We start from the raw sequence: 24,733 nt of genomic DNA, 5'->3' as shown, positions 1-24,733 counted from the left end.
CCAAGATCCTATGGATAAAAAATTAGAAGGTCTGCTAAAGATGTTTGTTCAGCAAGGTTCCCTTCTACAACCAATTGCATGCATTGTCCCTGTCACTGCAGCCGCGTGTTTCTAGTTTGATGAGCTAGGAAAGGCGATTATTAGTAATTCTTCTTCTTATGAGGAGATTATGGACAGAATTCGTGCTCTTAAATTGGCTAATTCTTTCACCCTAGACGCCACCTTGCAATTGGCTAGGTTAGCGGCGAAAAAATTCTGGGTTTGCTATTGTGGCGCAGAGCGCTTTGGTTAAAATCTTGGGCAGCGGATGCGTCTTCCAAGAACAAATTGCTTGACATTCCTTTCAAGGGGAAAACACTCTTTGGCCCTGACTTGAAAGAGATTATCTCTGATATCACTGGGGGCAAGGGCCACGCCCTTCCTCAGGATAGGTCTTTTCAAGACCAAAAATAAACCTAAGTTTCGTCCCTTTCGCAGAAACGGATCAGCCCTAAGGGCTACGTCCTCTAAGCAGGAAGGTAATACTTCTCAAGCCAATCCAGCCTGGAGACCTATGCAAGGCTGGAACAAAGGAAAGCAGGCCAGGAAACCTGCCACTGCTACCAAGACAGCATGAAATGCGGGCCCCCGATCCGGGACCGGATCTGGTGGGGGGCAGACTCTCTCTCTTCGCTCAGGCTGGGGCAAGAGATGTTCTGGATCCTTGGGCGCTAGAAATAGTCTCCCAAGGTTATTCTCTGGAGTTCAGGGGCTTCCTCCAAGGGGGAGGTTCCACAGGTCTCAGTTGTCTTCAGACCACATAAGAAGACAGGCATTCTTACATTGGGTAGAAGACCTGCTAAAAATGGGAGTGATTCATCCTGTTCCATTAGGAGAACAAGGGATGGGGTTCTACTCCAATCTGTTCATAGTTCCCAAAAAAGAGGGAACGTTCAGACCAATCTTAGATCTCAAGATCTTGAACAAGTTTCTCAAGGTTCCATCGTTCAAGATGGAAACCATTCGAACACTTCTTCCTTCCATCCAGGAAGGTCAATTCATGACCAAGGTGGATTTCAAGGATGCGTATCTACATATTCCTATCCACAAGGAACATCATCGGTTCCTAAGGTTTGCATTCCTGGACAAGCATTTCCAGTTCGTGGCGTTTTCTTTCGGATTAGCCACTGCTCCTAGGATTTTCTCATAGGTACTAGGGTCCCTTCTGGCGGTGCTAAGACCAAGGGGCATTGCTGTAGTACCTTACTTGGACGACATTCTGATTCGAGCGTCGTCCCTTCCTCAAGTAAAGGCTCACACGGACATTGTCCTGGCCTTTCTCAGATCTCACGGATGGAAAGTGAACGTGGAAAAGAGTTCTCTATCTCCGTCAACGAGGGTTCCCTTCTTGGGAACTATAATAGACTCCTTAGAAATGAGGATTTTTCTGACAGAAGCCAGAAAAACAAAACTTCTAGACTCTTGTCGGATACTTCATTCCGTTCCTCTTCCTTCCATAGCGCAGTGCATGGAAGTGATAGGTTTGATGGTAGCGGCAATGGACATAGTTCCTTTTGTGCGCATTCATCTAAGACCATTACAACTGTTCATGCTCAGTCAGTGGAATGGGGACTATTCAGACTTGTCTCCGAAGATACAAGTAAATCAGAGGACCAGAGACTCATTCCGTTGGTGGCTGTCCCTGGACAACCTGTCACAAGGGATGACCTTCCGCAGACCAGAGTGGGTCATTGTCACGACCGACGCCAGTCTGATGGGCTGGGGCGCGGTCTGGGGATCCCTGAAAGCTCAGGGTCTTTGGTCTCGGGTAGAATCTCTTCTACCGATAAATATTCTGGAACTGAGAGCGATATTCAATGCTCTCAAAGCTTGGCCTCAGCTAGCGAGGGCCAAGTTCATACATCAACCATCAGGGGGGAACAAGGAGTTCCCTAGCGATGGAAGAAGTGACCAAAATCATTCTATGGGCGGAGTCTCACTCCTGCCACCTGTCTGCTATCCACATCCCAGGAGTGGAAAATTGGGAAGCGGATTTTCTGAGTCGTCAGACATTGCATCCGGGGGAGTGGGAACTCCATCCGGAAATCTTTGCCCAAGTCACTCAACCGTGGGGCATTCCAGACATGGATCTGATGGCCTCTCGTCAGAACTTCAGAGTTCCTTACTACGGGTACAGATCCAGGGATCCCAAGGCGGCTCTAGTGGATGCACTAGTAGCACCTTGGACCTTCAAACTAGCTTATGTGTTCCCGCCGTTTCCTCTCATCCCCAGGCTGGTAGCCAGGATCAATCAGGAGAGGGCGTCGGTGATTTTGATAGCTCCTGCGTGGCCACGCAGGACTTGGTATGCAGATCTGGTGAATATGTCATCGGCTCCACCATGGAAGCTACCTTTGAGACGAGACCTTCTTGTTCTAGGTCCGTTCGACCCACTCCAGCTGACTGCTTGGAGATTGAACGCTTGATCTTATCAAAGCGAGGGTTCTCAGATTCTGTTATTAATACTCTTGTTCAGGCCTGAAAGCCTGTAACCAGAAAAATTACCACATAATTTGGTATATCTGTTGGTGTGAATCTGCAGGATTCCCTTGGGACAAGGTTAAGATTCCTAAGAGTCTATCCTTCCTTCGAGAAGGATTGGAAAAAGGATTATCTGCAAGTTCCTTGATGGGACAGATTTCTGCCTTGTCTGTGTTACTTCACAAAAAGCTGGCAGCTGTGCCAGATGTTCTAGCCTTTGTTCAGGCTCTGGTTAGAATCAAGCCTGTTTACAAAATTTTGACTCCTCCTTGGAGTCTCAACCTAGTTCTTTCAGTTCTTCAGGGGGTTCCGTTTGAACCCTTACATTCCGTTGATATTAAGTTATTATCTTGGAAAGTTTTGTTTTTGGTTGCAATTTCTTCTGCTAGAAGAGTTTCAGAATTATCTGCTCTGCAGTGTTCTTCTCCTTATCTGGTGTTCCATGCAAATAAGGTGGTTTTGCGTACTAAACCTGGTTTTCTTCCAAAAGTTGTTTCTAACAAAAACATTAACCAGGAGATAGTTGTGCCTTCTTTGTGTCCTAATCCAGTTTCAAAGAAGGAACGTTTGTTGCACAACTTGGATGTAGTTCGTGCTCTCAAATTTTACTTAGCAGCTACTAAGGATTTCAGACAAACTTTGTCTTTGTTTGTTGTTTATTCTGGTAAACGGAGAGGTCAAAAAGCAACTTCTACCTCTCTCTCCTTCTGGATTAAAAGCATTATCCGATTGGCTTATGAGACTGCCGGACGGCAGCCTCCTGAAAGAATCACAGCTCACTCCACTAGGGCTGTGGCTTCCACATGGGCCTTCAAGAACGAGGCTTCTGTTGATCAGATATGTAAGGCAGCGACTTGGTCTTCACTGCACACTTTTTCTAAATTTTACAAATTTGATACTTTTGCTTCTTCTGAGGCTATTTTTGGGAGAAAGGTTTTGCAAGCCGTGGTGCCTTCCATTTAGGTGACCTGATTTGCTCCCTCCCTTCATCCGTGTCCTAAAGCTTTGGTATTGGTTCCCACAAGTAAGGATGACGCCGTGGACCGGACACACCTATGTTGGAGAAAACAGAATTTATGTTTACCTGATAAATTACTTTCTCCAACGGTGTGTCCGGTCCACGGCCCGCCCTGGTTTTTTTAATCAGGTCTGATAATTTATTTTCTTTAACTACAGTCACCACGGTAACATATGGTTTCTCCTATGCAAATATTCCTCCTTAACGTCGGTCGAATGACTGGGGTAGGCGGAGCCTAGGAGGGATCATGTGACCAGCTTTGCTGGGCTCTTTGCCATTTCCTGTTGGGGAGGAGAATATCCCACAAGTAAGGATGACGCCGTGGACCGGACACACCGTTGGAGAAAGTAATTTATCAGGTAAACATAAATTCTGTTTTTTAGTTTTTTTAGTTTTTTGAATTTATTTAATTGTTTCAGTTTTTTGAATTTTTTGAATGTCATACACATATTCTACTGGTATTATCCCTGTATTTTTTGTATATCACACATTATCATTGCACTAGCAAGCGTTATTTACACCATTTTATTATATTATTTTTCCTCAATCAATATGAGAACTTAATTCACCTTTACATCACATTCTTTATACATTACATTCATCATTCATCACATATTCTTTCCTTATCATCTGCATTTTACTCACATTTATTTTTACACCAGAACTACATTAGGCGCATGCTATTACCATTTTGTTATTTGGTATTTTTTCAAAATGGAAACCATTCGTTCCATTGGTTCAAGAGGGTCAGTTCATGACGACCATAGACCTGAAGGACGCGTATCTTCATGTTCACTTGGATCATCATCTGTTTCTGAGGTTTGCCTTCCTGGAAACCACTTCCAGTTTGTTGCCCTTCCATTTAGTCTTGCTACGGCTCCCAGAATCTTCACAAATGTTCTGGGGGCTCTTTTGGCAGTGGTCAGATCTCAGGGTATAGCGGTGGCGCCTTACCTGGACGAAATCTTGGTTCAAGCATCATCTTTTCAACTACCAAGATCTCTCATCTTTTCAACTACCAAGAGATGTTGTTGTCTATTCTACGTTCCCACGGGTGGAAAGTGAATCTGGAAAAGAGTTCCCTAGTACCAGACACGAGTGTGTTTCTTGGGAACAATTATAGATTCTCTATCAATTTTCTGACGGATGTAAAAAAAAACAACTTCTGGCTTCATGCCTTTCTCTCCAGTCTTCTGTTCTTCCATCTGTGGCCCTATGCATGGAGGTGATTAGTCTGATGGTAGCTTCCAGGGATATCCTTCCTTTTGGTTGGTTCCATCTGAGTCCTCTGCAATTATGCATGCTCAGTCAATGGAACGGCGACCACTGAGATCTCTCGCAGAGAGTAGATCTGGATCCACTAACATTGGACTCTCTCTTGTGGATTTCACGGGACCATCTGTTTCAGGGCACATGCTTCCTGAGACCTTCCTGGATAATTGTGACCACGGATGCCAGCCTGTTGGGCTGGGGAGCAGTTTGGGGCTCTTTAAAAGCTCAGGGCCTGTGGACTCGGGAGGAGTCTTCTCTTTCAATAAACATCTTGGAATTGAGAGCAATCTTCAATGCCTTGACAGCTTGGCCTCAATTGGCCTTGGTCCGGTTTATCAGATTCCAGTCGGACAACATCACCTCGGTGGCCTACATCAACCACCATGGAGGAACAGAGTTCCTTAGCAATGAAGGAGATGACACACATTCTGCAGTGGGCGAAAGCTCACGATTGTCTCCTATCTGCCATCCATATTCCAGGGGTTGACAACTGGGAGGCGGATTTTCTGAGCAGACACTTTTCATCCCGGGGAGTGGTCTCTCCATCCGGAGGTGGGGGGTTCTGGAATTGGATCTGATGTTGTATCGTCAAAACGCCAAGCTTCCAAGGTATGGTTTAAGGTCAAGAGATCCTCAAGCAGCTCTGATAGACGCTGTTGTGGTTCCATGCCCCAAGGCAGAACATACAGTGATCTGAGATGTCATCGCAGAAAATGCAGCATATCTGCAGAAAGGACAGGACACATGCAGGAACCGTTAGTGCTTTAACTTTGTAGTGCTGCTCCACATTAGACTGTTCTCTTCAAACTGAGCTGTGTTCTGGCTGCACTGTGTAAGTTTTCCTTAACACAGTGCATCCAGAGCAAAGTGCTGTTTGAAGTGAGCAGTCAAATATGCAGCAGCGCATTGCTTGTCGACTGGCTCTCAGATTTTTTCAAACCCGCCCCCTAGCCTTTCCCAGTCTGTAAAGTTGTTTGTTCTGAAAGTAAGACAGTAGTATGAGCATTGCATCTTTTTTATTACTACATTTCTATGTTGGACCAAGAGAAAAGCAAACAGATTTATTCAAGAGACATGTTAAAAATAATTTTTTTTGTATGCAATGCAATTTTCAACTACTGCACTATATTATAAAACGTTAAAAATGGCTTTATTCTTCAGTTAACCAACACATTACAATTGAACTGGTGCCTTAGTGTAACGGTCTAATTTAAAATTGAATTTTATTTAAAAATGACCTGCAGAAAAATTTTCACTTAAAATATCTAATCGCAGAAAGTGAAGAAAAGTTATGCCTCTGGATTTTCAATCTGGCATACCTGTTTTCTCCATTTGCCCTCCTTCCATGAGTCATTGCTCGTATCAAACAGGAGAGAGCGTCTGTGATTCTAATAGCTCCTGCATGGCCTTGCAGGATCTAGTTCGCGGATCTGGTGAAGATGTCATCTCTTCCATTTTGGAGGTCACCTTTAAGGAAGGACCTTCTACTTCACGGTCCCTTCCTTCATTGAAATCTAGATTTTTTGAAGCTGACTGCTTGGAGTTTGAACGCCTAGTCTTGGCTAGACGTGTCTTTTCTGAAAAAGTTGATACCATGCTTCAGGCTTGTAAGCCTGTTACTCGCAAGATTTACCATAAAGTATGGCGCAAATACCTCTTGGTGTGAATCGAAGGGTTTCTCTTGGAGCAGGGTAAGGGTACCCCAAATTTTGTCTTTTCTTCAGGAGGGCCTGGCGAAGGGTTTGTCAGTCAGTACTCTGAAGGGTCAGATTTATGCACTGTCTAGTCTTTTGCACAAACGTCTGGCAGATATGCCAGATTTCCAATCTTTTGTTCAGGCCCTGGTCAGAATCCGGCCTGTGTTTAAATCTGTTGCTCCTCCTTGGAGTCTTAATCTTGTTCTTAAAGTTTTGCAGCAGGCTCCGTTTGAGCCGATGCATTCTGTTGATATTAAATTGTTATCTTGGAAGGTTTTGTGTCTCCTTGCTATTTCTTCTTGCTCAAAAAGTTTCTGAGCTTTCGGCTCTGCAGAGCGATTCCCCTTATCTTATTTTTCATGCGGATAAGGCGGTCCTTCGTACTAAGCTAGGATTTTTTACTAAGGTAGTATCGGATCATGATATTAATCGGGAAATTGTTGTTCCTTCGTTTAGTCCCAATCCTTCTTCCCAGAAGGAACGTCTTTTACATAACTTGGATGTTGTGCGTGCTCTAAAATTTTACCTTCAAGCAACTAAAGATTTTCAGCAATCTTCTGCCCTGTTCGTTTTCTCTGGTAAGCGTAAAGGTCAGAAGGCTACTTCTACTACCCTTTCTCTCTGGTTGAGAAGTGTTATCCGGTTAGCTTATGAGACAGATGGACAACAGCCTCCTGAGTGAATTGTGGCTCATTCCAGTAGGGCTGTCTCCTCTTCCTGGGCTTTAAAAAATTAAGCTTCTGTGGATCAAATTTGCATGGAGGCGACATGGTCCTCTTTGCATACCTTTTCCAAATTCTACAAATTTGATACTTTTGCCTTGCTGACTGAGGCTTCTTTTAGGAGAAAAGTTCTTCAAGCGGTGGTGCCTTCTATTTAGGTCCGCCTATCTTGTTCAACCTCCCTTTTCATTATGTGTCCTTTAGCTTGGGTATTAGTTCCCACTAGTAATTAGAATGAAGTCGTGGAGTCTCCATGCCATAGGAAAGAAAATGAAATTTATGCTTACCTGATAAATTTCTTTCTTTCTGGGCATGGAGAGTCCACGACCTTATTTAAATTTAAGATGGCAGTTTTTTTGTGTAAATCTCAGGCACCTCTATACCCTTGTGTTATCTTTTTTTTTTCTTTTTCTCTTCGACTGAATGACTGGGGGTTATGGGTAAGGAAAATGACACTTAACAGCTCTGCTGGGGTGCTGTTTGCCTCCTCCTGCTGGCCAGGAGGTGAATTTCCCACTAGTAATTAGAATGAAGTCGTGGACTCTCCATGCCTGGAAAGAAATCAATTTATCAAGTAAGCATAAATTTTGTTTTTTACAGGTAACCCTAGATATGTATTGTACTGTACTTTGCTGTAGGTAGAGCTGTATCATGCTGAGAACAAATGTAACTAGAATATCTTCTTCAATGAGATGGCCCCCAGGAATAGACCTTTAATCTTCAACAGCTTTCTGAAACTCTTTTTAAGATTCTGTGTCAAATTTTGTTATAAAATTGTATCTTAAAGTCCAATTCAAATCTTATTCATGCCTTAAAGCAGACATTCTCAAACTTGGCCCTTCAGAGGTTTTGGAACTACTTTTTCCATGATGCTCAGCCAGCATATCAGCTGGCTAAGCATCATGGGAAATGTAGTTCCAAAACCTCTGGAGGGCCAAGTTTGAGGATGTCTGCCTTAAAGGGACAGTGCATTGTAAAATGTTCTCCCCTTTAATTTGTATTATACATTTTATCTGCTGAAGTGTTGTAAACTGTTTAACAATCACCTATATTTTGGCATTTAAAATAGCTAGTTTTGCTCGTAGCATCACTGCCTATACTGAACATTTCAGTACTTTACAGGGACAGTCTAGTTAAAATAAACTTTCATGATTCAGATAGGGCATGTAATTTTAAACAACTTTCCAATTTACTTTTTATCATCCATTTTGCATTGTTCTCTTGATATTCTTAGTTGAAAACTAAACCTAGTAGGCTTATATGCTAATTTTTTAGCCCTTGAAGATTGCCTCTTATATGAATGCATTTTGACAGTATTTCACAACTAGAGGGCATTAGTTCATGTATGCAATATAGATAACATTGTGCTCATGCCCGTGTAGTTACCTAGGAGTCGGCACTGATTCACTACAATGCAAGTCAGTTAAAAAAAACTTAGATAAGTGGGCAGTCTGCAGAGGCTTACATACAAGGTAATCACAGAGGTAAAAAGTATATTAATATGAGTGTTGGTTATGCAAAACTGGGTAGTGGGTAATAGAGGGATTGTCTATCTTTTAAACAATACAAATTCTTGTGTAGACTGTCCCTTTAAAAGACAAGCTTTCAAGAGTCTGGTTAAATAAAAAAATCTATGTAAACATGGCCAACAGAAGAAATTGCACTCACTTTTTCTCTCTAAGTTTTGGGCTTTAGTATACAGACAGAAATAAGATAAGTAAGCATTTTTTTTGTGTCTAGAAAGGGATAAGATGAGGCCTGATTTTCCTGCAAGCTCAGCCCATTTTAATGGGTTGTGGTTTCAAAGACCACAAACGATTGTTGTTGTTTTTTAATATATGAAGTAGCTATTTCTCATATATTGTATATTCTGCTGCTGTTATTTGGAAACACATTAAGGGAAAAACAATTATACAGTACACTGTCCCTTTAACTATTAGTTAGATTTTTTCCTTTTAATAGGGAGTCCAAGTCTGGTTTTCCCCAACCATCAAGTGGTGACAAACATCAAGGCTTTAAGGCATTGTTTATACCTGGTTGAGTGTCTCTTCTGCTGTTAGTTAATATATTTATGTATATATGCCTATACATATGGCTCTTTATGTGGTTCTTTCTAGTGAAATAAGTGCCTGACTCTGCTCAGTTTAGTAAGTTGACTTACTTTGACAGGTTCCCTGCTGAATTGACAATTACATTGCATGTCATCAGCTTTTCTTTACCTGCAATGTATTTGTCCCAGGAGTTTTCTTTTTGTTTTGAAATAAGATGTGTTTGTGTTTTTACTAATGTATAATCTATATAGATACTAAATAGTATAAGATTTTTCTTCTGTATGGTCCTAAGTTTATTAACATTGAAAAACGTACATTTTCTGTCGTGTACACATGCTAACGGTACAGTAATCTCCAGAAACTATTATGCATATAAGAGCACTATTAAAACAGGTTACATTTTTTAAATGAAAGTTTGAGGAAGTCTCTAATGGTGGAGAGTGATGTATGTCATAATCATAAGTATAAATAAAAACATTTTTTTAGCACTGAAACATTATTCAAAACTTCTGTACATATTCAAATGTGCTCTTTTAGATGCTTTTAAAAACATTTTTTGACTCATGAAATAAACTTTTTAAAAGCAATCTTTGAAATCCACAGACAAATATTTTGTATTTAATAGTTTGTAAATATACTGAGACATTATGGAATGTTTTGTGTGCACATGCATTTATCTAATAATCGTACATTTGTTTTGCAAACCTGTTATAAAAATCCTTCAATTCAAATTTGAAATGCAGTACAATGTATTTTAAAAATTTTACTTACAAAAATGTAGATTTTATTTTTTTCATTAAAATAATAAAATGTAAGTAATTTAACTTTAATATTCAGGCTTGGATTTGCTGGAGTTTTTGTTGTGTTTGTCATCCAGTTAGCAGGAGTACTGCAGTAAGCAACATTTACTTCCTGTTTGTTTCATTTTAAATGTAAATAGCATTTTATTTCCAAATGAAAAATATATGCAAAAGCTATTTGAATGTAAAAAACACTTTATTTACAAGCTACTGTCATTGTAATGTATGGCTTTTTTCTAACTATTTTTTCTATTTTTTTTTAGGATTTTTTACTAAAGAAATATAAAGTAATAATAATTGATGAAGCACACGAGAGAAGCGTCTACACTGATATTCTAATTGGGCTGTTATCTCGTATTGTTCCTCTTCGACATAAGGTGATTATTACTATTGTTGTGTTTTTATGTAAACTGTAAAGAGATTTTTTTTCTTTGTTTCATTTGGGTTCACTAAACTCTAAATCATTGGATTTGTATATTGGCTAGAACTTTGTCGCCCAGTCCCTCTCTTAATGCTGATCAATGTCTTGTATATTAAAGTGATGCTAAACCCAAAAATGTTTTCTTTCATGATTCAGATAGAGCATGCAATGTTCTAATTTACTCCCATCATCCATTTTTCTACGTTCTCTTGGTATCTTTATTTATAAAAAAACAAAACAAGAATGTAAGCATAGGAGCCGGCCCATTTTTGGTTCAGCACCATGGATAGCGCTTGCTGATTGGTGGCTACATTTAGCCACCAATCAGCAAGTGCTACCCAGGTTCTGAACCAAAGATGGGCCGGCTCCTAAGCTTACATGCCTGCCTTTTCAAATAAAGATACAACGAAAAATTGAAAATAGGAGTAAAAGAGAAACTTGCTTAAAATTGCATGCTCTATCTGAAGAATATAAGAAAGAGATTAGTTCAGTATCCCTTTGAGAATGTATTTATAGTTTGGGGGTGGACATAAATATTATAAGTTTTATACTAAATTTAAAAGTGAAATAATTTCTTTATATAGAAAGGATCCCCGTTGAAGTTGGTAATTATGTCTGCTACACTACGTGTTGAAGATTTCACAGAAAACAAGAGACTGTTCCCTGTTGCTCCTCCTGTAATTAAGGTTGGTATATGGTACATATTGAATTCTTAGTCATGTTTGTGTAGATGTTATATGACCAGCACATTCATGGCAGCACGCGTAATTCTAGATTGAGTGATAATACCTTTCTGTTCATCAATTCTTTTTATACAAAAGGCTGCACCTTTTTCCTTCTAGGTGGATGCAAGGCAGTTTCCTGTGACAGTTCATTTTAATAAACGCACCCCATTGGATGATTACGCAGGGGAGTGTTTCAGGAAGGTCTGCAAAATTCATAGAATGTTGCCTCCAGGTAAGCATTTGTATCCTTCCTTATGTTGTTCTGTAATATTGATATTCCTTTCAGCACTTGCTTTGTTACTAAAATAGATTATGTAAAGCATTTGGCAACTGAAAAAAAATTGCATTTGTAAATTTGCAATACAAGGTGGCTAATGTTTTTATTTTACTACTGTGTTTGAATAAATAAGTACCAGATATGCAAAATAACTTGCCCTTTTACATTGTTGTAGTGATATTAACAGTATGTTTTCATAATGGTCTGAGACTTGTTTTTATTAATTTATTGTATTTTAAATCTCTATAGTGACACATAAAAGGCAGTGGTATTAAAGGGACAGTATACACTCATTTTCATATAACTGCATGTAATAGACACCACTATAAAGAATAATATGCACAGATACTGATATAAAAATCCAGTATAAAACTGTTTAAAAACTTACTTAGAAGCTGTCACTTTGTCTCTGTTGAAAAGGTAGCTGGAAAGCCCACTGCAAGTGGCAAATAAGACACTCCCCCCCTCCCCCTTCTTTTGCATATGAAAAGACCCTTTACACAAACAGGAGCAAGCTGGAGTAGGTAGTCGAGCGTATTCACATAAAACTTTGGGGCTTGGTTAGGAGTCTGAAAATCAGAGCAATGTTATTTAAAAATAAGCAAAACTATACATTAATTTAAAAAAAAAACTTTATGGGCTATATAAATAGATTATCTACAAAACATTTATGCAAAGAAAAAATGAGTGTATAATGTCCCTTTAAGGTAGATTGTAGTTTTGAGTGTTGAATATGTATTTATTTATATTTTGCAGGTGGCATCTTATTATTTCTAACAGGACAAGCAGAGGTGCATTCCCTGTGTCGAAGGTTGAGAAGAAGCTTCCCTTACCATGGCAAATCTGTTCATGACGGTAACTGTTACATTTATTATTGTTTTGGCAAGTGCACGTTATATTTATGGAAGTTGTCTACAGCACCTATGCAAGAATTTATTTTTTTTATCCAAAAATAGGAATCGCCTCCGAATCAACCTGATTTTACCAAGAATGTGTCTTTCACAGTGAGAACATTTCTTGGAGTATACACTATATGGCCAACATTATGTAAACACTGTTCCTTATTATTAAGTTCAGGTATTTCTGCTACACCCATTGCTAACAGGTACATGAAATCTCCATAGACAAAAACAGCAGGGCAATGGGTTTGTACAGAAGATTACGAAACAAACTGGGGGTAGGGATAGCGCTGATAAGCTATTGAAGGACCCACTGGGGGACCCGCTATGGAATATGTAGCGTATATATCAAATGAGGTTAAAAGTGAAGATATTTCTTCTTAGATTAAGAAGAGGAATGCAGGTCCAGTAATTTACAGGCTTGGGGGTCAGAGAGGTTATACATGTTACTAAATTACATGCTAATCGTCTTCCCCCCCCCGCCACAGAATGGAATCAACTGCCAACATTTGTGGCTCTGCATATTTAGCAGCACGCCGTCAAGATATTCGGTCAGTGTTCTAATCTGGGTTTGATCTCCTGATGGCTTTCTTTCTCAAGGCTTCCTGCCGCTCTGCTTTGTGAACAGAATGTTTAGGTCAAAGAATCACTTTCTATTTAAACCTTTGCTACTCTACTGTAACACATCCTATATAATAAAAGGCCAAGTGTGTTTGTCTGAAGCTTTCATGCGCAGTAGAGACGAGGACAAACACACCTGGCCTTCCAACTAACCTGGCGTTGTGTGGTGGAGTTGCGTGGCCGGGCGGGTGCGGATTGGGTGTGGCCGGGCGGGTGTGATGCGGGCGGGGCATGATGCGGGGCCAGATACCGGGGCCAGCTGCTAAGAGACAGAGAGCTCTAAAGAGGGGGGGATAGAGAGAGCAGAAGAGGGGGGTTTAGAGAGAGGGAGAGAGGGACAGCAAAAGAGAGAGGGGGAGAGAGACAGCAAAAGAAAGAGGGGGAGAGAGACAGCAAAAGAAAGAGGGGGAGAGAGACAGCAAAAGAAAGAGGGGGAGAGAGACAGCAAAAGAAAGAGGGGGAGAGAGACAGCAAAAGAAAGAGGGGGAGAGAGACGGCAAAAGAGAGAGGGTTGGAGAGAGATGGCAATAGAGAGGGTTGGAGAGAGATGGCAATAGAGAGGGGGGAGAGAGATGGCAATAGAGAGGGGGGAGAGAGAGCAAAAGAGAGGGGGGAGAGAGAGCAAAAGAGAGGGGGGATAGAGAGAGCAAGGGGTGGGACCGCTGTACTGCAAAAAATGGCCGTCTACACTGGCTTTAGGACTAGTAAAGGGTATAAACACCAAATACATTTTTATTTAGGATACATGCAGGTGAAGCTCATCGCATTGCATACACACTCATAACATTTGCATAGATTAAAATAGCTATATTTAATTGGTCAGGGGGCGTGATAATAGATCTTTGTTGTCCAGCCCTTTTAACTGGGAGTTCCAGTGGCATTGAGATTATTAGGTACCGTACAAACTAAAAAGTTAAAAAAATTTTTTTTTATATTGCTGTTTATTGTTTATACATTGATTTTAATTTGTAAGACTGTGTTAATGCAGCTAAGCATTTGCAGCTCTAGTGTGAACTTGTCCTTTAACATGGCCAATGCCACTCATGGATTGGAGTGGTGTAAATCACGCTTTCACTGGAATAGAGCAGCCGAAATGTTCTTTGGAGTGGTGAATCACACTTCACTATCTGGCAGTCTGATGAAAGAATCTGGATGTGGAGAACGTGACTTACTGGAATGCATAGTGCCTATTGTAAAGTTTTTGGTTGAGAAGGAAAAATGGTCTGAGGCTGTTATTCAGAGTTTGGGCTAAGCCCCTTCGGGCAATTAAAGGGTCATCATAATGCTACAGGATACAAAGTCTTTTTAGACAGTTTAAAACAGAAAACAACAGAGGGGCGCCTCATGTGTAGTATTAACTTGGTGATGACAGAGATATAGTTGAATAGCCAAATAGATACTCACATATTCCACAAGCACACTTATGTGCTGGTAGGGACAGGCTGTAGATTTGTATAGGTGTAACAGCTCACCCTTTCTGGGATATTTCCAATACAGTAATGCTGCAGCAAATGAAAAAGCAAACAGAAAGCACTATATGTGCAGACCATTAAAAGTAAAACATAGGTGTGTACTTAGTAGCAGAAGATGGGTACTCACATACTCCCATAGCACACCAATGTGCTAGTAGATGCAGGCTGCAGATTCAGACAGGTGTGGCAGCTCACCCAAACAGATAATCCTTCAAGTATTGATGAAATGAGAAGAGATGCAGGTTTAGAGCTTTCCAGTGGCTGTGTCCTCAGTACAAAAGAGCAGGTGGTAGGAAATGAATTCCACTCCAAAGATAGAGGTTAAAAAATATTTATTAAAAACAAGTAAAAAATTAAAACAACACCAAGGTTGTTACATAGAGTGGATTGTAGGGTCACCCAGTTGGCCCCAATAATTGCAACGCGTTTCTCGGTTTACAAACAGTTTCATCAGTCATATCATATTCATTCCTACCTCTGCTCTTTATACCCTTCATACAAACAAGCAATTGACTCCTTTCTAATGGGTGTGTGCCTCATTAGTTCCCACCTGTGTAAATTGTCAGGTGTCTCTCAGACTGATTTGTTGTTGAAAACAAAAGACAATATTGATAATGCAAAGTAAATAAACTAAGTGTTCACCTTTTGTTTGTGCATTTATGTATTTATATGCAATGATATTTTGAGGAATGTCATTGTTCCTATATGCTTGTATAATTTTGTGTTTTAGTATGGGAATGTAAACCTCCCTAATCAAGTCAAATATACTTGCATATACTTATATAGTTTGTGTTTTTTCATATAGAAATTAAAAACTCCCCTAATCTAGTCAAATCGTATATTATTGTTGCTAACTAAAACAGTTTCAGTGTCAACCAAAGATGTACTTAGATCTTGATAGTGGCACTCCAAAGAACAAAGTGTATTTACATTTTCATTAGAAATTAGATTTTTTATGTGTTCAAAGGTATTTACAAGTCGGAGAATCTGTGACGTGATTGGATAGAGGGTGTTTGTGAACTGGCCAATCATGTATCCTATAGAAAAATTTATAGGATAAGATAATTGCAAGTTTTTAATGCCCCCTGTTTGTTCTGATAGTGTTATCGCAGCTCCAAATTAGCACTCTATATTATTTGACTATACTCCGGCATATAGTCTATCTAATGTGAAAATCTGTGTTTGAGTCACATGAATCACGACCGGGGGTGTGTATTGGTCGTCCAATGACGAACTAGTTATAATAGCTTATGTCAATTGAGAAATCGTTTCTCATAGGTGTGACAGTGTATATCAGTTTTGCGTTCATGCTCTATAGCGCAGCAGACGTCTGAAAAAATAATTTCTTCTGTTATGTGTGATCAGTCCACGGGTCATCATTACTTCTGGGATATAACTCCTCCCCAACAGGAAATGCAAGAGGATTCACCCAGCAGAGCTGCATATAGCTCCTCCCCTCTACGTCAGTCCCAGTCATTCTCTTGCACCCAACGACTAGATAGGATGTGTGAGAGGACTATGGTGATTATACTTAGTTTTTATGACTTCAATCAAAAGTTTGTTATTTTAAAATAGCACCGGAGCGTGTTATTACTTCTCTGGCAGAGTTTGAGGAAGAATCTGTCAGAGTTTTTTACTATGATTTTAACCGGAGTAGTTAAGATCATATTGCTGTTCTCGGCCATCTGAGGGAGGTAAAGGCTTCAGATCAGGGGACAGCGGGCAGATGAATCTGCATTGAGGTATGTAGCAGTTTTTATTTTCTGAATGGAATTGATGAGAAAATCCTACCATACCGTTAAAATGACATGTATGTATACACTTCAGTATTCTGGGGATGGTATTTCACCGGAACTACTCTGTTAAAGGTCACTAATCCTTTTTAATAACTATTTATCATGTTAAACGTTTTTGCTGGAATGTAGAATCGTTTACATTGCTGAGGTACTGTGTGAATAAATATTTGGGCATTATTTTCCACTTGGCAGTTTTTTTGCTTTAATTGTGACAGTTTCGTTTTCTCTTCACTGCTGTGTGGGAGAGGGAGGGGCCGTTTTTGGCGCTCTTTGCTACGCATCAAAAAATACCAGTCAGTTACTTTTATATTTCCTGCATGATCCGGTTCATCTCTGATAGATCTCAGGGGTCTTCAAACTTCTTTGAAGGGAGGTAAATTCTCTCAGCAGAGCTGTGAGAATTCTTATAGTGACTGTGAATAAAAACGTTGCTTTGTATTTTTTATGTCAAATTTAATTATTGTTATTTTACTAATGGGAACAAACCTTTGCTAAAAGTTTTGTTGTTTTAAAGTTTGATGCTATAACTGTTTTTCAGTTCATTATTTCAACTGTCATTTAATCGTTAGTACCTCTTTGAGGCACAGTACGTTTTTTGCTAAAAAAGATTATAACCAAGTTGTAAGTTTTTTGCTAGTGTGTTAAACATGTCTGACTCAGAGGAAGATATCTGTGTCATTTGTTCCAATGCCAAGGTGGAGCCCAATAGAAATTTATGTACTAACTGTATTGATGCTACTTTAAATAAAAGTCAATCTGTACAATGTGAACAAATTTCACCAAACAGCGAGGGGAGAGTTATGCCGACTAACTCGCCTCACGCGGCAGTACCTGCATCTCCCGCCCGGGAGGTGCGTGATATTTTGGCGCCTAGTACATCTGGGCGGCCATTACAGATAACATTACAAGATATGGCTACTGTTATGACTGAAGTTTTGTCTAAATTACCAGAACTAAGAGGCAAGCGTGATCACTCTGGGGTGAGAACAGAGTGCGCTGACAATGCTAGGGCCATGTCTGATACTGCGTCACAGCTCGCAGAGCATGAGGACGGAGAGCTTCATTCTGTGGGTGACGGTTCTGATCCAAACAGATTGGACTCAGATATTTCAAATTTTAAATTTAAATTGGAGAACCTCCGTGTATTACTAGGGGAGGTCTTAGCAGCTCTCAACGATTGTAACACCGTTGCAATACCAGAGAAACTGTGTAGGTTGGATAAATACTTTGCGGTACCGGCGAGTACTGACGTTTTTCCTATACCTAAGAGACTAACTGAAATTGTTACTAAGGAGTGGGATAGACCCGGTGTGCCGTTCTCACCCCCTCCAATATTTAGAAAGATGTTTCCAATAGACGCCACCACTCGGGACTTATGGCAAACGGTCCCCAAGGTGGAGGGAGCAGTTTCTACTTTAGCTAAGCGTACCACTATCCCGGTGGAGGATAGCTGTGCTTTCTCAGATCCAATGGATAAAAAATTAGAGGGTTACCTTAAGAAAATGTTTGTTCAACAAGGTTTTATATTACAACCCCTTGCATGTATCGCGCCGATTACGGCTGCGGCAGCATTTTGGATTGAGTCGCTTGAAGAGAACCTTAGTTCATCTACGCTAGACGACATTACGGACAGGCTTAGAGTCCTTAAACTAGCTAATTCCTTCATTCGGAGGCCGTAGTACATTTAACCAAACTTACGGCTAAGAACTCAGGATTCGCCATACAGGCACGTAGGGCACTGTGGCTAAAATCCTGGTCAGCCGATGTTACTTCTAAGTCCAAATTACTTAATATACCTTTCAAGGGGCAGTCTTTATTTGGGCCCGGTTTGAAAGAGATTATCGCTGACATTACAGGAGGTAAGGGCCACGCCCTACCTCAAGACAAAGCCAAAGCTAAGGCTAGACAGTCTAATTTTCGTCCCTTTCGGAACTTCAAAACAGGAGCAGCATCAACCTCCACTGCACCAAAACAGGAAGGAGCTGTTGCTCGTTACAGGCAAGGCTGGAAGCCTAACCAGTCCTGGAACAAGAGCAAGCAGGCCAGGAAACCTGCTGCTGCCCCAAAGACAGCATGAACCGAGAGCCCCCGATCCGGGACCGGATCTAGTGGGGGGCAGACTCTCTCTCTTCGCCCAGGCCTGGGCAAGAGATGTTCAGGATCCCTGGGCACTAGAGATCATATCTCAGGGATACCTTCTAGACTTCAAATTATCTCCCCCAAGAGGGAGATTTCATCTGTCAAGGTTGTCAATAAACCAGATAAAGAAAGAAGCGTTTCTACGCTGCGTACAAGATCTGTTAATAATGGGAGTGATCCATCCGGTTCCGCGGTCGGAACAAGGACAAGGGTTCTACTCAAACCTGTTTGTGGTTCCCAAAAAAGAGGGAACTTTCAGGCCAATCTTAGATTTAAAGATTCTAAACAAATTCCTAAGAGTTCCATCGTTCAAAATGGAAACTATTCGGACAATCTTACCCATGATCCAAGAGGGTCAGTACATGACCACAGTGGATTTAAAGGATGCTTACCTTCACATACCGATCCACAAAGATCATCACCGGTATCTAAGGTTTGCCTTCTTAGACAGGCACTACCAGTTTGTAGCTCTTCCATTCGGATTGGCTACGGCTCCAAGAATCTTCACAAAGGTTCTGGGTGCCCTTCTGGCGGTACTAAGACCGCGAGGGATTTCGGTAGCTCCATACCTAGACGACATTCTAATACAAGCTTCAAGCTTTCAAACTGCCAAGTCTCATACAGAGTTAGTTCTGGCATTTCTAAGGTCGCATGGATGGAAAGTGAACGAAAAGAAGAGTTCTCTTTTTCCTCTCACAAGAGTTCCATTCTTGGGGACTCTTATAGATTCTGTAGAAATGAAGATTTACCTGACAGAGGACAGGTTAACAAAGCTTCAAAATGCATGCCGTGTCCTTCATTCCATTCAACACCCGTCAGTAGCTCAATGCATGGAGGTGATCGGCTTAATGGTAGCGGCAATGGACATAGTACCTTTTGCACGCCTACACCTCAGACCTCTGCAATTATGCATGCTAAGTCAGTGGAATGGGGATTACTCAGATTTGTCCCCTACTCTGAATCTGAATCAAGAGACCAGAAATTCTCTTCTATGGTGGCTTCATCGGCCACACCTGTCCAGGGGGATGCCATTCAGCAGGCCAGACTGGACAATTGTAACAACAGACGCCAGCCTACTAGGTTGGGGCGCTGTCTGGAATTCTCTGAAGGCTCAGGGACTATGGAATCAGGAGGAGAGTCTCCTTCCAATAAACATTCTGGAATTGAGGGCAGTTCTCAATGCCCTTCTAGCTTGGCCCCAATTAACAACTCGGGGGTTCATCAGGTTTCAGTCGGACAACATCACGACTGTAGCTTACATCAACCATCAGGGAGGGACAAGAAGCTCCCTAGCAATGGTGGAAGTATCAAAGATAATTCGCTGGGCAGAGTCTCACTCTTGCCACCTGTCAGCAATCCACATCCCGGGAGTGGAGAACTGGGAGGCGGATTTCTTGAGTCGCCAGACTTTTCATCCGGGGGAGTGGGAACTTCATCCGGAGGTCTTTGCCCAAATACTTCGACGTTGGGGCAAACCAGAGATAGATCTCATGGCGTCTCGCCAGAACGCCAAACTTCCTCGCTACGGGTCCAGATCCAGGGATCCGGGAGCGGTTCTGATAGATGCTTTGACAGCACCTTGGAACTTCGGGATGGCTTATGTGTTTCCACCCTTTCCGCTGCTTCCTCGATTGATTGCCAAAATCAAGCAGGAGAGAGCATCAGTGATTCTAATAGCGCCTGCATGGCCACGCAGGACTTGGTATGCAGATCTAGTGGACATGTCTTCCTGTCCGCCTTGGTCTCTACCTCTAAGACAGGACCTTCTGATACAGGGTCCATTCAAACATCAAAATCTAACTTCTCTGAAGCTGACTGCTTGGAAATTGAACGTTTGATTTTATCAAAACGTGGTTTTTCTGAGTCGGTTATTGATACCCTGATACAGGCTAGGAAGCCTGTTACCAGAAAGATTTACCATAAAATATGGCGTAAATACCTATACTGGTGCGAATCCAAACATTACTCCTGGAGTAAGGTTAGGATCTCTAGGATATTGTCTTTTCTACAAGAAGGGTTAGAAAAGGGTTTATCAGCTAGTTCATTAAAGGGACAGATTTCAGCTCTGTCCATCTTGTTACACAGGCGTCTGTCAGAAAATCCAGACGTCCAGGCTTTTTGTCAGGCTTTAGCTAGGATCAAGCCTGTGTTTAAAGCTGTTGCTCCGCCATGGAGTTTAAACTTAGTTCTTAACGTTTTACAGGGTGTTCCATTTGAACCCCTTCATTCCATTGATATAAAATTGTTATCTTGGAAAGTTCTGTTTTTAATGGCTATTTCCTCGGCTCGAAGAGTCTCTGAGTTATCAGCCTTACATTGTGATTCTCCTTATCTGATTTTTCACTCAGACAAGGTAGTTCTGCGTACTAAACCTGGGTTCTTACCTAAGGTGGTCACTAACAGGAATATCAATCAAGAGATTGTTGTTCCATCCTTGTGTCCAAATCCTTCTTCAAAGAAGGAACGTCTTCTACACAATCTGGATGTAGTTCGTGCCCTCAAGTTCTACTTGCAGGCAACTAAAGATTTTCGCCAAACTTCTTCCCTGTTTGTCGTTTATTCTGGACAGAGGAGAGGTCAAAAAGCTTCTGCTACCTCTCTCTCTTTTTGGCTTCGTAGCATAATACGTTTAGCCTATGAGACTGCTGGTCAGCAGCCTCCTGAAAGAATTACAGCTCACTCCACTAGAGCTGTGGCTTCCACTTGGGCCTTTAAGAATGAGGCCTCTGTTGAACAGATTTGCAAGGCTGCAACTTGGTCTTCGCTTCATACTTTTTCCAAATTTTACAAATTTGACACTTTTGCTTCTTCGGAGGCTATTTTTGGGAGAAAGGTTCTTCAGGCAGTGGTTCCTTCTATATAATGAGCCTGCCTATCCCTCCCGTCATCCGTGTACTTTTGCTTTGGTATTGGTATCCCAGAAGTAATGATGACCCGTGGACTGATCACACATAACAGAAGAAAACATAATTTATGCTTACCTGATAAATTCCTTTCTTCTGTTGTGTGATCAGTCCACGGCCCGCCCTGTTTTAAGGCAGGTAAATATCTTTTAAATTATACTCCAGTCACCACTTCACCCTTGGTTACTCCTTTCTCGTTGATTCTTGGTCGAATGACTGGGACTGACGTAGAGGGGAGGAGCTATATGCAGCTCTGCTGGGTGAATCCTCTTGCATTTCCTGTTGGGGAGGAGTTATATCCCAGAAGTAATGATGACCCGTGGACTGATCACACAACAGAAGAAAGGAATTTATCAGGTAAGCATAAATTATGTTTACAACAATGCCATTGATATTGGGCTCTGATCTATAGAGCATGAGCGGCAAACATAGAAAACTTACTTTTAAAAAATAAAAATGTTAGTTATACTACGATTGGCCTTAATGTTATATAAACATATGCAAATGTGTATATATATGCAAGCTAAAAGCTGATAGACTAAGAACTAAACTAACCCAACTTCTTAGGGAAGACTCTAGTCCTAACCCATAGGAATAAGTATGGTCACATATGCACTTATGTACAAGTGTACATATCTGATAGCTCTACAGAAGGGATGACATTATCCTAATGTAGGCTCAGATGATATTTATATATTTCTCAGCTATGGCCAGTATATGTTTTTTTTATCTTACTAGATGTTGTGGGGACTTAGTATAATAATATTTAAAAATAAATGTGACAAATATAATTTAACCTGGAACATATATGTATGTAACTATGCATTTATAATGACCGCAGAGGTTTAATAGACCCTGAAAAGGAAATAAGATAGCTCATAGGTTTGCCTCAAACCAAATTGTATTAACTCCACTGAGAACAATTTGAATTTATGAAATTATATAATCAATTGGAGTGGCCAATGAAGTTACTCTAAGGAATGTGTGTGTATATCAAAAAAACATAAATAAATAAATCTATAAGTAATGTAAATGTGTGGGGGGTTCTATAAATGTGACATATGGGTTTTAAAGATCAAAAAATGTGTCAAAAAGTACATATATTCTATTCCCTTGATACTAGAAACAGAACATATCAAAAAGAATTAGAAAAGTGTGTTACTTAAGTTACATTAAACTTGGCAAGGGGTAATATAATGTGAAACCCTTATAGGTAAGTGTAGCTATATCAAAGAAGATAGATAAGTGTGTGACTTAAGTTACATTAAACTTGGCAAGGGGTAATATAGTGTGAAGCCCTTATAGGTGAGTAGTTGTGGATGATTTTAAACTAGTGAGTTTACTGAAAATAATATGAGTGATGGAACAATAGTCTAATAAATTTGTGAACAACATTCAATCGTTCTAAAACGCCGCCAGATCAAGTACTTTGTTTAGACCAGAGGGAAACAGGGATTGGAATTTGAAAATCCAGTATGTTTCTCTCTGGCGCAACCGAGTGTATCTATTTGTTCCAGTTTTTGGTGGAATAAATTAGAATGGAGTGATACAGAAAGTGTGGTGATGTCCTTGATGTTGCACCGTGCTGTGACGCGATACGCTATGTTTGAGTGATTGTTTTTTAATATTCCTCAGATGTTCGCTCCATCTGGTACGTATCTTCCTGCAGGTGCGGCCCAGGTATTGCAGGCCACATCTGCAGGTAAGAACGTAAATCACATATTCAGTGTTACAATCAATCCTATTTTTAATAGGAAATATTTCTCCTGTTGTGTAGCATTTTACAGAATTAGATCCATGGGTTATATAGCTGCACATATGACATCTTGACTTATTGCATCTATAGGCTCCTAATTTACCTTTCCTATTGGTATATGGAGTACAGTTATGTAAGTGATTTTTCTTGGATATCACTATTTTACTAGGTGCCAATTTCTGCTTGAGGGTTGGTGCTCTTCGAAAGACTACTCGTGGAGTATTGTTGATATTATTCTTAAGAATGGGGTCTTTGAGGAGTATCGGACAATGTTTTTGTAAAACTTTTTTAATATAACTACGTTTGGAATTGTATTGAATAATAAAAAGGGGATCCCTTGAGTTAAGATTATCTTGAATGGTTTTATTTTCTGATTTTGTAGTGAGGATAGTGCTTCTATCTTCATTTTTTGCTCTTAGAAAGCTGTCTTCTATTAATGTGGTAGGATAGCCCTTTTCTTTGAATCTATTAAAAAGAACCTCTGATTGTTGTTCATATAGAGTTAGCGTGCTACAATTTCTTCTTATACGTCTGAATTGGCTGTAGGGGATGTTGGTCTTCCAGCTATTAAGATGATTACTAGCAAAGTGTAGGAAATTATTACTGTCTACCTCTTTGAAATAGGTGGAAGACACAACATCCCCCACGCCATTCCAGCTTAAACAAACATCTAAAAATTCGATCTGTTCCATTTGCAGATTATAAGAGAATGTTAGACCTAAATCGTTAGAGTTCAAGTGACTAGTAAATGAAATAGCCTCATCTCTAGATCCCCCCCCCAAATAAAGATAAGGTCGTCTATATACCGGCCATAGAATACCAGGTTTGCTTCCCAGTTTGTATTATAAATGTATTTATCGTTTAACATACCCATAAATAGGTTGGCAAAACTCTGGGCAAACCTGGTACCCATGGCCGTGCCCTTGATTTGCAGATAGTGGTCATCAAGAAATTGGAAATAGTTGTGTTCTAGGATGTGTTTAATACATGTGATGATAAATTCTTGTTGTGAGAGGGGAAGATAGATGTCGTTGTCTAGATAGCCTCTTATGGCATCTAGTCCTAATCTGTGGTCAATGTTGGAGTAGAGTACCCATCTTCTGCTACTAAGTACACATCTATGTTTTACTTTTAATGGTCTGCACATATAGTGCTTTCTGTTTGCTTTTTCATTTGCTGCAGCATTACTGTATTGGAAATATCCCAGAAAGGGTGAGCTGTTACACCTATACAAATCTACAGCCTGTCCCTACCAGCACATAAGTGTGCTTGTGGAATATGTGAGTACCTATTTGGCTATTCAACTATATCTCTGTCATCACCAAGTTAATACTACATATGAGTCGCCCCTCTGTTGTTTTCTGTTTTATAGTTCTTCTCTGGATCATTTGGTGAAGAGGAGGCTGCCAAATACCAACTATCAGTTCATCACACAAAAATACTTTTTCTTTTCTTTTCTTTTCTCTATACTAAAGGAGATTTTACCATATTATATTTACAGGATTATATTGGTCTGTATTAAGATCTGTTTGCACTATTTGTCGTAGTTACAAATTGCCTCTAGAGGCCAGTATTGATCACTTTTACTTTTTTTTTTTTTTTATATATAACCTTGTGCGCCCCCTCCACAGTGATTGTATCACA

At 40.4% G+C, this 24,733-nt stretch overlaps 1 protein-coding gene across 1 annotated transcript in view; it reads left to right on the top strand.

Annotated features, from left to right (window-relative positions):
• Positions 1-24,733, top strand: part of DHX37 (DEAH-box helicase 37) — a 324,396-nt gene that overhangs the window by 73,186 nt on the left and 226,477 nt on the right. Inside the window, exons 9-12 of the mRNA XM_053701847.1 lie at positions 10,344-10,457; positions 11,086-11,187; positions 11,344-11,458; positions 12,260-12,358. Coding sequence (XP_053557822.1) covers positions 10,344-10,457; positions 11,086-11,187; positions 11,344-11,458; positions 12,260-12,358 — 430 coding nt within the window. The remainder of the gene's footprint in view (positions 1-10,343; positions 10,458-11,085; positions 11,188-11,343; positions 11,459-12,259; positions 12,359-24,733) is intronic.

Source organism: Bombina bombina, chromosome 2 (genome assembly GCF_027579735.1).
Source record: "Bombina bombina isolate aBomBom1 chromosome 2, aBomBom1.pri, whole genome shotgun sequence".
In the NCBI taxonomy this organism is placed as follows: domain Eukaryota; kingdom Metazoa; phylum Chordata; class Amphibia; order Anura; family Bombinatoridae; genus Bombina; species Bombina bombina.
The sequence above is the reverse complement of the archived record's forward strand: the minus strand, read 5'-3'. Positions and strand labels throughout refer to the sequence as shown.